Raw genomic sequence first — 13,683 nt, 5'->3', positions numbered from 1 at the left:
TAAAGGTGAGAAATAATAGGAACTCTGATTTTAATTTTGTTCTGGTATTTCATACTTCTAAATTTAACACTGAAACATAAATCCCTACTGTTGCTTTGGGTATCTAAATTCAAAATCACACTCTCAGAAAGCCCCTACCTGAATTTCTAAGCTGCCTGTGTATATTGGTAAAGTTCACAGAGCTCATGCAAATACTTAGAGGCAAAGTATCACTTAAACCCTGAACTACACTGAGCTGTTTAATACCTATGTGGCATCCAGGCACCATCAAAGGGATTAATGAATTTGGGAATGTCTGTGGCCTGCAGGACCTTGTCTAGCAAATGAGCTGGAAAAATACCTCTGCTGCAGCTAAGCTTCAGTGTGTGATACAGTGATGGCTGGGCCTGGGCTGCATCCTCTCTTCTCAGCATACTTGCTGGTTTCACTAAGGCCAGGATTCAGGCCTTGCATGCTAAGGAGATGCAGAGGGAAAAGGAAAGTTAATACTTTGACCTAGTATATACATCAAAACTTATACACCAAGAATTCTATGTGTATCTATAAAGAGTGCAAAACTTCAAAGTCCAGACCTATGGCTCTGTGTATGTGGGCTTCTTTTGATTTTTGTGGGGTGTGGTTTGGGTTTTTTTTGTAGGTTTTTTTTCATGGGTTTTCTTGGATTTTTTTTGTTGTTGTGGTGGTGGTGTTTTCTTAAAAATTACTTTATTAGTACCATAATTCAGACTTTTCGGCTATAAGAAAAAAGCTTGGCAATATACTTGAGCAAATACAGTTCAAGCCAGATGTGACAGTTTCTAGATAATGTGCCTATGTATCTTTAATTGTTAAATTTCTGAATGTCATTGTTGAACCACTTGGATCAACCTCTTGGAGAAGGAGGGCCAGCAAATTCTGCTTCTTTTCTCAGTGACAGAACCAGGCTGTGCTTCTTGCAGCTGCCTTTGTTGGAGATGAAGAACTAAATTCTGTTAACCTTATGCTTTTCTAGGACAGCTGAAAATAAAATACAAACGCCTAATCCTTTTTATCTCAGTACAGTCCTAGGTCAATTTAAAGCTAGCTCAGGCAGTATCCAGTCAATCTACTGGAGGTTTAGTTAAATCTATTTAAATATAAGGACGAGCTCTGGAATGGACTGTTCCATGAAATAAAAGTAATTTATTTAACTTACAAAGGGGAAACTAAACAATGACGTTAACTCTTCTTTCTTTTCATACTTCCCAGCCTACAATTTAAAATCACCTTTCTCGAAAGGTGCTTTTTATTCTAGTATATTTTACAATACAGCACAGACATCAAAATTTTCATTGGAGGAATAAGACAGTTAACATTTAAATATGCAGACATCTGTTCCAGTCTCTTAAGAACATATTTTTGTTTACAACAGAAAAATACATCTGACAACAGTAGCTAGTTATATTACAAGCAAGCAATATTGAACTCTGCATAGTTTATACAATATACTGTGGTAATAATTTAATTACCAATTTTATCCACTATTTACTAGCTGGCCACATAAAGCCTGACATTCATCTGAAATGTGGCATTATACTTTCTATTGGTATTCTCTTAACAGCTTCATTTAACAAAGTATTTTCTGGACAAATGAATTTCAAAACTAAAAGCTTACTAGAATCATGGATGTCTTCACAACAAACATTTAATGCTTACAATACATTCCTAAAGTAAAGGCAGGTGTCCAACAGAAAACATAGCTGTCGGAAAGAAAGGAAAATAGTGTGCAAATTAAAAAACATTGCATTTAAAAATGTTTTGATGTGCAAGTTACAGTATCAACTGTGTATTAATACTAACTGGGGAAAAAAAAATCTCAGCATAAAGTGATACATGTCTCACAGTACATTCCTGATTGCACATGTTCCACGCATTTGCATCCATTACACTTTCTTGCAAAAATCAAATACAGTGAGTAGCCTTAATTAAAACTAAACTATTTTACAATGAGAAGTTGTACACATGCTTCATTTAGTAGGAAAAACTGGAATAAAAATAATCAGAAACATATCAGAAACACTTACCGACTTGCAGAGCTGCAGTGCTTGTTAAAGGGCCGACAAGTGTCAGAATCTTTACAATACACTTACTAAATGCAGCTTGTGGGCTACTAAGCAATAACCCTACCTATGACTGACTGTACTGCATTTAATTATTTGCTTTTACGTTACGGTACATGCATTTCAATCCCAGTGATCCTTATGGGAATACTCAAAATGTGCCTGTTGTAAAAGTTGTTGTTTTGGTTTTTTTTAAATCTTTTCCCCAGAATACTTAATGCTGTAGTAACTGCTTTGAAAGGAAACAGACTATTTACTTTCTCCACAGTGTGTATCACTGTGTTTTTAGCTACTTGAAGGGACATTATATAAAAACAGGATTAGCTCACATAACGTTACAGAATGTCAAAAATGCCTGAAGGTACATTGAAAGCATTGGGAAGAGCCCTCATTTTCAGCGTGCCATCTGCTCCACAGGAGAAGATACGATTGCCTTGCGCAGTTTCAATCTGGGTGACACCAGCACCAATATTTCTGAAAATGGACTGCTTAGCATGTTCATGTTTAAATGAATGAATTAAATTATAGCCAGTCAGTCTCCACACCTGTGTCAAAAGAATGAAAAATCACAGAAGGAGATTAAAACTAGGATTTATACTTTCCCCTAATATTTCAGATTCCTGGATATTCTAAACCCTATTCAGGAAAGACAAGGGTATTTTTTGTCTTCTATTAGCAACAATTACAAGAAGTCCAAGAGTCTTGAGAGAGGCTCCTGATGAAACATAAGGCAAGACAGTGTAAGTCTACCTTAATGCAGACCAGCTGGTTACTTGGCAGGGAGAAGCTGCCCTGCGTTACCTGATCAACAGTGCCCCTCGCAGCTTCCCCCTTATGAAAGCTACAGAAATTAACAGGTTGCATTTTTATCCAAGATGAGTACCATCAGCTTTTCAGCAGCTGGAAATGCTTTTCTGCTAAGGAATGCTGCAGAGAGTAAGCTGCATAATTAATAAGTATGCAGGGTGGTAGGCTGTCTGAGCTGTCTGTTGTGTCCTAAGTTGCAGGAGCCCTCATCAAGAGCAGGCCACAAAGTGTGCAGAGGTACAGAAAGCACCTATTAAACAGCATGCAGTCCAGCTAAAAGGAAGGAAACTACATTCTCCTCCTCTTCACCATGTTCTTGTATTTCCTTCCTTTAGTACTGAGGAAATAAGCCCTTTAAAACAGGGACTGTATTTCTGGTTTTTGGTGGTGTTTTTGTTTGTTTGTTTGTTTCTTACTACTATGACATCTCAGCAGCTGTCTGGGGCTACAGCATCAAGAGGAAAAAAACAGAGCTTGGTGTAACAGAAACCTTACACAGTGTTGAAGTTACTGAGCGCCCCCTGTATTACAAAGGGGGATATCCGAAGGCAAAACAATAACATTTTTAAGAGAGAAAAATAAAGCTAAGGTTTCAGAATCGTGCACTTTGCTTTATCCACTTAAAATTCAGTCACAAAACTTTAAACAGGTTGTTTAATCTTCTTGAGCAGAGAACAAAACCTACTTGCTTTAGAAGAATATTAGTATATTTAAGTTTACATTATAAATGTAAGGCAAGCATCCTGTATATCAAATGTATGTTTGAGTTTTTTGGTTTTGTTTTTGTGTTGTTACCGCATTCATCTGGCTATTTACAGCATGCTAATCAAAATGTGTCAATACGCTACTTCAGCTAAATTCTCTCCTATACATCTCAGTTTCTCTGATACCTTACCTTCATGTTACCTTCTGCTGAGCCTGTAACAAAATAATCCTCAGAAGGATCCAGTGCAAGGGCTTTAACACCTGATTCATGTGCTTGGAAGGTGTAAAGGATTTGCCTCTGTCTGATGTCAAAGATGCAGATATATCCCTTCCTACCTCCAGAAATTAGCAGCTGATGTTTAGGTGCATACTGAAGTACTGTGGCACCATGATCATGACAAGTGAAGGCTGAAGAAAAAGAATGTCAGAATTTAATAGATTTCAAACTGTAAGTAGCTTTCGATCTTAAAATGCATTTCTTCTGTAAGTTGTTATCTGAATATTTTCTAACTTGACAGATACATTATTTCATATAGGTAATGTCATATTAGCTGACAGCTTTTTACTCTGGTAAGAGCTATATAGATCTAATGCACAAGAAAGCATGATATGCAGTCTATTTTAGAATACAGGCACATACCTGAATTTGAAAAAATTAAGAAATTATAAAATTCACCATATTAAGTTCAATTACATTCTTGAGTTAAAATAGTATAGCTGAACTGAAAAAATGAAATATTAATTACCGTATACATAATTTTCTAATATCCTATTTTTATAGGAGCTCTGACTCAATTTCTTTAAAATGAGGCTGAACTTCTGTGCAGTCTGCTAGTTTTAAAATGTGAATCTCAGAATGCACCTATTGCTTATTCAAGTACTGCAGATGTTTATAACAGTTTAATTTGCTCTTTTAAACGCCTGGCATATTTGGATTTGTATCTGTTTTTCTTTCATAGCACAATATGATAGAATTTAGTTTTTGTTCATTACACAGAAATGAAATTATTGAACTTGGCCAAACAGACAGGAATTCTTTTTAAGAATCTGGCCCAAGTGCTGAAAGACAAGGACAGTACATAGAAGGAGTTGCTTCTACTATTACTACAGTTACCTTTTCCTCTGTGCTTCAGGAGAGTACTGGATGTGTTAATTAAGTACCAGTTTAAAGGAAAGCCTGCATACACATAAGAGTTCAATAATGCAGCCTTAATTAGTCTGCTGTTGGTTTTTTTTCAGGGTTGTATTCAGATATTTGAGGCTTTATTAATACTGTCACAAAACCAGCTTTGTGTATGACCTTCTTTCTTCATACTTTTCTGTATAGAGCAGATTAACATTATGCTAGAGACTATATAGTACCAGTTCTGATGCATGCATTAGTGTGCAACACATATTTAGACCAGTTCCCCAGTGCAAATTTTTCCCCTTGCCCCAAATGCATACACATGGTATTATTTCCTTAATTGATAAGAAGTAGGGGTTTAATTTTCACTGAAGTACTTACAGTGTATAAGACTGTTCCCAGATGAAACCAAAGTGTCCCAGAGGCACACATTTCTGAGGGGTTGGAAAAAAAGTCATTATGGTCTGTTGCTAAGTGATTCATGGGGTGACATGACACACAGAATCACAGGCTGGAAGGGACCTCAGGGATCATCTAGTCCAACCTTTCTAGGAAGAGCACAGGCTAGACAAGATGGCCCAGCACCCTGTCCAGATGACTCTTGAAAGTGTCCAACATGGCCGAGCCAACCACTTCCCTGGGGAGATTATTCCAATGGTTGACTGTCCTCACTGTGAAAAATTTCCCTCTGGTGTCCAATCGGAATCTCCCCAAGAGCAACTTGTGTCCATTCCCCCTTGTCCTCTCCATGGGACTCCTTGTGTCACGTTTTATGTCAAAGCCTAGAAGGTAGAACTGAACAAGGAGCCCTTGATTCTCTGCAGTCATTGGAGAGCGTATGCAAAGACTAAGATGTGTACTAATCCTAGGTTGCACCAAGAAATCACAGAAGTTTTTTTCAGAGAAAGAATTATCTTGCCTTTGCTGAACATGTTTCTCCCGCCAGCAACAGCATCACATCTAACTAGTTGCATTTGGAATGCACCTTGAAAAAACTGGTTAACTGTTGACCACTCGTCACAAAAACTAAATTTGGGAAAAAGCAACTGAAGGAATGATGTTCAAAGAAATCATCTGGCAAGTTGTAACAAAGCTTAGAACATTGAGCCTTAAAATGTCGCCATGCATCAATGCACAAGAGCTAGCAAGCTAATGGAGATGAATAAGTAGCTTTGGTGAAATTCCTAATTGTTTCTTTAAACACACCTGTTATCATTGGACTGTCCCGATGTAGCAACTAGACTTGAAGAGGTTATAAATGCAAAGTCACTTGTGGTTTTACTGTGGCACTGCCAACTCTATTAAAAAAAAAAAAAACAACAAACAAAAAAGATGCAATCTTACCAGTTGTAGTCTGCATCAAAAGTTACTATCAGTTTGATGTCACTGATAGCATAACACAAGCAGTCTTTTAAGCAAAGTTTAAAAACTGATGGGTTATGCAGTTTGAAACCTCAGAGAATGGAGCAATGGATTAAAATCCAGTACAAAATAAAAAGATACAAAAATAAGTGAACTGTAACAAATCCACAATATAGTGTATCACAATAGCCTAAATTTCAGACTAAGCATAATCTTCATGTACTGTGAAGTGGCAGTGAAAAGAACTGAAGAATGTACTTTTATGAAGTCTTGGGTTTGTATAGCCATTACTGTCAGTTCTGATTTTTAATTTAATCAAAGGTGATGGTGAAGCAGTATATGTAATTATATTGCAGCTTATGGTTATTGTACAATTAGTTTTCCAAAGATCTATCATTGAAAGTCTACAGTTATTTTGATAAAGTGTGCCAATTAAAAAGCAGCAAAATAAAAAATGTTCCAGTTAAATCCTTATGCTCTTGGCCTGTCTGAAGTCTCAAAGGCTTGACTTAACTTTCCTCCATAACTAGAAAAAAAAAAAATTCTGTTTACTTACCAGATAGGGTTTAGGATTTGAGGTGGTTTGGTTTACTTGCCAAATACTTAGAAATCCTTCACCGTCAGCAACACCACACTGCAAGGAATGAACTGCATTTATTAGCATAATGTACTGGATGCTTACTTCGTGAGACTTCAGGAAAAAAACTTCAGCTGACTTAAACCACCTAACACACCAAACCATTGCCTGCACATTAAAGATCAACAACAATGATTGTCAGGTACAGAAAAGGTAGTTTAGAAGCCAAGTGAGTTCAGTCCTGATTGTTTAATGTTCATGTAATGATTGATGCTCTCCTATGTACCGAACTCCTTCCTAGAAATGGAGGCTTTTTGAGTGTGGAACCTTGTCTTTTAAATCCTAATGTTACATGCTAAAGCTTACAGAGGCATCATTACTCCAGAACTCCACTTGAAAGTGCTTAGTAGAGCAAGATGCATGACAGCATGCCACAAAATCATGATAAGAGCAATTATGGAAGAGCTGTGGTATATCATGAGTGATAAAATGACTGAGTTCTATTGGTTAATGAAATGCATAACAATTAGTACTGTATGTTCTATACAGCATATTGTATATCTGTAAATATATTTATATATAATATATATGAATATACCTTATTCTATACCTTTTACAAAATGCTTTTAGAAATATTTAGAATGATTTTTTATATTTTCTCCTTTTAGTCAGGTTTATGAGTCCTGCCTGAGTGACCTCCATGTGAACCAGTGGGGACAGCTAGTACATCTTAATTTCTTACTTATAATTGTTTCCCATGTAATGTTAAATTGCAATATCTCAAAACACAATCAAAAGTTTAAATGAGATTTTATGCTACCTGAAAACAGGTATGCTGGGAGATACTTTGTATTTCCAGCGATTTCTAAATGTTGACCTTTGCTGTTTCATAGCTATCTTACAGTCATGCCCAAACTCCTCAAATTTACTTCTCATGGCTTTTAGCTATAAAGAAGTTAAATAGTTTGTCAGTAAAATGCAGACAAGACATGCTAAAATAACAGAATGGGCAACATGAAAACCTGAAGAGGTGGGCATTCCTCCTAATTTCTTTCTTTGTCCACTCCGTTTTCTGCATCTTCTATATATCACAGAGTAATTTATTGCCAAAGTATGTGGCTCTTTTGTACTCTTTCTGCTCTCCACTGTAGTGCAGTGTACTTACATTTCTCAAATAATAGGCTGTATTTTTTATATATATATATATTCTAGAAAATGCCTTCTGTCAAAATTTCGTCTTGGCCAGAATGTAAAATGTGAAGCACTTCTTGAAGACCCATGCCTAGATTGATACAAGTTTGTTTCTACAAAATAAGCAAGCTCAACATTTATTTTAAAATGTTTCATTTAAAAAGGTCACCACATGAGAACACAGATTTCAGAACAGGGAGAACAAAAAGTCCGAAAATGCGGCAAATGGGATATGGGATAGCAGTGTGAAGATGACAGAAGAGAAGGGAGAATAAGGGTCAGTTTTTATTACAAAGCTTCCATATGCAGCCAAAATGAAGGATATAGAATCATAGAATCATTACAGTTAGAAAAGACCCTAGGATCAAGTCCAATGGTTAACCCAATGCTACCATGCTTCCTAAACCACGCCATGAAGTGCCCTGTCTACAGGTCTTTTAAATAACTCCAGGGATGGTGACTCCACCACCTCTCTGAGCATCCTGGTCCAATGCCCAACCACTCTTTCAGTGAAGAAATTTTTCCTAATATCCAATCTAGGCCGGATCCCCTGATGGAGCTTGAAGCCATTTACTTGGGAGAAGAGACCAACACCCACCTCATTACAACCTCCTTTCAGGTAGTTGTAGAGAGCGAATATGATACTGTTTATGGCGTCATTCTAGGATATCTTAACAGTTTTGTGGGTCATCAGATAAAACTGTTTTAGAGGTCACAGCACAACCAAATGTTTCCTTATGAATAAAAAAAAGGAAAAATCCTAAATGTTGTACTTACCTTATTGCCCTGGGAATTGAAATACATTCTTGTAACCCTGGCATTCCCAGCCTGCTGGAAGCAAACCAACTGCTGTGGCCTTGTCCACTCAAACATTCGAACACTACCATCTTGTGCTCCTGTAAGATCTAAGATTAAAAGACAGGTGTTCATTAATATTTCAGTATTTTATAGAAAATTATCTACTCCATACTAGTAAGTGTGATTCACTTACAATACTGATGTACTGGATGTGAAGCCATTCTCTTGACGTTATTCAGATTTCTTTTAATAAGCTTCATATAAAACAAAAATTAAAATATTTTTGAGAAAGACACACTCTTCAATTTTGTTTATACTACTACATGGTGATTGTCCCCCAGTTAAAAAAAGCCTGTTACACTAAAATTATTTGCATTTAATTACGTTTAGTTGCGGTATAGTAATTAAAGCCTGTTTATGACAGCTTTTTTTAGACATGAAAGTTCAAATAGTATTGTCTTCTTTGTATAACAGAACATAAGCACATGTTGATATGTATGCTTTTGATATTAGTCCCAGTGCAAGAATTTAAAGTTTGCAATTGTTCTGGTTTTGGTTGGCTTTTTTTGGTTGTTTTGTTTTGTCCCCAGAAACTCCAGGTCCTACACCTCAAAGTCCCCATAAGAAAGAAAAACCTGATTGTCCCATTATTTTCTATATCACAATAATGCTATGCCACCATATACAAGGAAATGCTTAGGTTTGGCTTTCTTTGTGGCCAGGTCTTGGTCATTGTAGGCCTTTCATGTCAACGTTGAATTAACAGTATGATAACTAAGGCACACTAGTTCTCTCTACTAAATAATACACTAAAAAAAATAACAGTCTCCTGAGCCACGTGCAACAGAAGTACTTACCACACCAGCTCCAGTGCTAGTTTGACCACTGCCTAACCATGGCATAGATGAAGACGGTTGTATCTGACTCACTCCAAAAGATGGTGCAGTTGACTGAGTTAGTGTTGTGGTAGAACCACGAAAGTCAATATCATCAGAACTATAAAAGAACAGGAGTGTTCTGCTTTAAACAAAAGTGTCTTTGCTATCAATGATGTTTGCTTATCTCATTGTCAAGAGCCTAGTGGCAGTGGGTAGAGGAAGTGATTATAATGACACTATAAACCGATAATTAATTCCTGCACTTATATTGTACAAACGCTTTCCACATGCTCCAAAGCTATCAGTGTTTAACCTCAACAGATGATCCTAACTGTGGTAGGTAGATGTTGAGAGTATAAGCTCTTTTGAGAATAATATTGTTGGAATATCCCTGACCGTGTCTATGTGTATATCTATTCCATGCAAAGTAGTATGGTACAGATGAGTGCTTGCTGCAGTTGATACACTCACAGTTCTCAGCACAACAGAGGAAACAGTAACCCAAGCCGTGGCGTTATACAACTAGCGTCAGCTACCACAACCAGCCTCAACACTGCAATGATGCAACTGCAGTGTTTCTAATGTAGCACTTCATTAGCTTATGCACCATGGGATTTTACTTCACTGTGCAGTGCAGACATACCCAAACTACTCAAGCCCCTCAAAACCTTAGTTTCTCTATGCGTAAAACAAAGACAGTAATTATTCTTTTTCCTTTCCTTGCTCCTTTATAAAGCAATCTGAAACCTACTGAAGAAGAATAATTAACGTTTTTTTGTATGATCCGCTTGCGCTTACACGGGTATAGAATCATAGAATGAATCATATAATCATAGAATGGTTTAGGTTGGGAGAGACCTTTAGAGGTCATCTAGTCCAACCCCCCTGCAGTGAGCAGGGACGTCTTCAGCTAGATCAGGTATTATATATGCAGCCTCACAGCAAACCAATACTCTTAATATAACCACAAGGAAACAATCCTACCTTTTAGACTCTCTGTCATATTCCTCCCCAATCCATATAAATGATTGAGCAGCCAGGAGAGCTGAAACATCCAGTTCTTGCACATCATGTGTAGACGCCAGAACAATTTCGTTGCTGTTTGCCTATGCCACACAAATAGAAAATACATGCCAACTATAATTAAGACCCTTTTATTACACGTACTGTAGTATTTGAGGCTTACCTTATTAACTGCAAATGCCATTATCATATCTGATTCTTTGTGGATGATTTTTGCTTTTCCTCCAGGGTAGCCAAGATCTGCTTCAACCTACAAAACATTTGTAAGAAATTTCAATTAGCATGAAAATCCATTTTGTAGTGGAACATTCAGACTGCAAAAATCTCTGTGAAATTCATGCAAGAAAAGTTCAGTGGCCTCAGCATTGTTTAGGAAGCTAAACTTTAGACTTCTCATACTCTTTGGTGTTCTAGAAGCCAAAAGTTATATTTGAGTGTAAGAAACACAAAGTTGTGTGTGCAACGCTATTTACAAGGTGTTCACTCATCCCAATTATCAGGAGATCCAAAGTTAATTCACTGATTAAAAGCCTGCCACACAGACTACACAGAACATACAGCTTCTGTTAGTCACATTAGAGAAAGAAAAGCCAGTTCCACAGAACTTTTAAGAATGTGCTAGAGGTTTGGGAGAAGGGATACTACCTTGTTTTTGTGATCTTCTACGCAGTTTTGTTTGACCTGCTCCACACGATCTTCTACAGACTACATAACATCACACAGTCACAAACACAAAACACATGCACAAACAAATATAAAAAAAGAATGAAACATTCCAAACTAGATTTTAAAGGCCACCCTGTCAGTAAATGATGACAAATGTATTTTTAACTTTTTATAAAAGGCACAGAAACTAAGACAGGAATCTAAACAAACTCACTTAAAATGTAATGCCTCCTAGATGAACACAGAATGTATGATATAGTAAATAAACGGAGGAGTAATACACACACAAACTCCATACTTACAGGAATTCTTAAAGATATTAAATAGTATACTTATTTCCCGTGGTACTTGTGTTGGTTTAAGTTTTCCGTTAGAACTCATTACAGTTGTAACTGGTACAATTCGTAAAGCCCCGTATTATATATTACTATATAATATTATATTTATATGTATATATTACTAATGCATATATACATATACACGAAGTAATAGCTTATTTAAATTTCTTTTTCAATATGACACACAAAAAATATTATATGAATACTCAAATTTATTTACTTATTACCATTATCACAAATGTTCTGTTTCTTTATTAGGACAGTATTCAACTATATAAAGGTAAGATGAGATATGTCTTGTCTAAAAGTATTTGGTTCAGTTGATATTTCAATAAACAACATGACAGTCATGTTGATTGAAAAAAAAAAAAAGCCACAAAAATCCTAACACTGTTAAGTGAAAGAAAGGAAATTGAAATGCCAGTAAAGAAATTGGAAGAAAAATGAAAAGAAATACTGAAGAGACTGAGGACCAGTTATAATTGAGCTTGCTTTTTAAAAAAAAGTTACATCCTTTGTTTACCTCACTTTGCTTTCTTTTCTTTGTGAATATATATCTTATGAAAGTCTCCTGAAGAAGTTCTTGCTTCACAAGAAAATGCCAGAGCCTTTTTGCTGGAAGAGCTGAATAATCCTTTGATCTGGATAAACCAGAAAAGAGAAGAGAAGAGGGAGGGAAAAAAAGCTTCAATGTAATTAAAGGTGGACAAAAAAAATAAGTGACTCAGAGTCTTCCTTTAGATTTTAGATGAAATTCCAATTTGAAGAAAAAATCCCCCAACAACCAAAGTTTAAGCTCTAATTTGCTCAAGGCAAATATGAGATACTTTTTTTCCTTGCTTTTTTTTAAATCCATCTTTTGTTACTAACTTCCAAGTACTACAAGTTTAATCTGCTGATTTGCATTTATGTCTATATTTGCACTCTGCTAAAACTGCTTTTATGTTGAAATTATGCTGGCCCTACATTTCTTCCAGTATTCAAAAGAATTCACAAATATTTAGCTCATATATGAGCCAAATAAAATTCACTACCTCAGATTTGAGGACAAATATTTCGAAAGCAGTAGTGCATGTTTGTAAGAATATTTTAATAAAAATCCTATAGCAGTATCAACCATGCAAATCCAAAGTCATATATGGTAAGCAAACTTGAAGTTGTGTTTTTGTATATAGAGAAAAGCAAGCTATTTTTCAGTCGAAAACATGGTTCACTATCTGTATTTAAAGATCATAGAATCATAGAATTATTACAGTTGGAAAAGACCTCTGGGATCAAGTCCAACTGCCAACCCAACGCCACCATGCCTCCTAAACCATGCCCTGAAGTGCCACATCTGCATGTTTTTTTAAACACCTCCAAGGATGGTGACTCCACCACCTCTCTGGGCAGCCAGGTCCAATGACCCACCATTCTTTCAGTAAAGAAATTTTTCCTAATATCCAATCTAGGCCGGATCCCCTGATGCAGCTTGAGGCTGTTTCCTCTTGTCCTATCCCTAGTTACTTGGGAGAAGAGACCAACACCTACCTCACTACAGCCTCCTTTCAGGTAGTTGTAGGGAGCGATAAGTTCTCCCCTCAGCCTCCTCTTCTCCAGACTAAACAACCCAATTCCCTCAGCTGCTCCTCATAAGACTTGTTTTCCAGACTCTTCACCAGCTTTGTTGCCCTTCTCTGGACACGCTCCAGCACCTCAGTGTCCTTCTTGTAGTGAGGGGCCCAAAACTGAACACAGTGTTCAAGATGCGGTCTCACCAGTGCCCAGTACAGGGGCACGATCACTGCCCTGCTCCTGCTGGCCACACTATTCCTGATACAAGCCAGGATGCTGTTGGTCACCTTGGCCACCTGGGCACACTGCTGGCTCATATTCAGCCGGCTGTCAACCAGCACCCCTAGGTCCTTCTCCACCAGGCAGGTTTCCAGCCAGTCTTCCCCAAGCCTGTAGCTTTGCATGGGGTTGTTGTGACCGAAGTGCAGGACCCAGCCCTTGGCCTTGCTAAACCTCATACAATTGACCTCAGCTCATAGATCCAGCCTGTCCAGATCCCTCTGTAAGCACAACATTGGTCTAAACACAGAAAGATTGGCTTTACAAGGACCATGCTACAACTAACTTTCTCTCCTCCCTC

The 13,683-nt window shown here is 37.1% G+C and overlaps 1 protein-coding gene across 3 annotated transcripts in view; it reads right to left on the bottom strand.

Moving 5' to 3' along the window:
• Nucleotides 1-1,141: 1,141 nt before the first annotated feature.
• DMXL2 (Dmx like 2) overlaps nt 1,142-13,683 on the bottom strand; it is a 55,953-nt gene continuing 43,411 nt past the window's right edge. For 2 of the 3 annotated variants that reach the window (XM_064456393.1, XM_064456395.1), the window contains 12 exons: nt 12,073-12,190; nt 11,191-11,250; nt 10,709-10,795; nt 10,507-10,628; nt 9,502-9,640; nt 8,838-8,898; nt 8,624-8,751; nt 6,635-6,712; nt 5,923-6,014; nt 5,098-5,150; nt 3,781-3,998; nt 1,142-2,623 (listed from right to left, as the gene is read on the bottom strand). In XM_064456393.1, coding sequence (XP_064312463.1) covers nt 2,414-2,623; nt 3,781-3,998; nt 5,098-5,150; nt 5,923-6,014; nt 6,635-6,712; nt 8,624-8,751; nt 8,838-8,898; nt 9,502-9,640; nt 10,507-10,628; nt 10,709-10,795; nt 11,191-11,250; nt 12,073-12,190 — 1,366 coding nt within the window. In that variant the 3' untranslated portion in view covers nt 1,142-2,413. The remainder of the gene's footprint in view (nt 2,624-3,780; nt 3,999-5,097; nt 5,151-5,922; nt 6,015-6,634; nt 6,713-8,623; nt 8,752-8,837; nt 8,899-9,501; nt 9,641-10,506; nt 10,629-10,708; nt 10,796-11,190; nt 11,251-12,072; nt 12,191-13,683) is intronic. The other variant, XM_064456394.1, reaches the window with a different exon arrangement.

This window comes from Phalacrocorax carbo, chromosome 7 (assembly GCF_963921805.1).
Source record: "Phalacrocorax carbo chromosome 7, bPhaCar2.1, whole genome shotgun sequence".
NCBI lineage: Eukaryota > Metazoa > Chordata > Aves > Suliformes > Phalacrocoracidae > Phalacrocorax > Phalacrocorax carbo.
The sequence above is the reverse complement of the archived record's forward strand: the minus strand, read 5'-3'. Positions and strand labels throughout refer to the sequence as shown.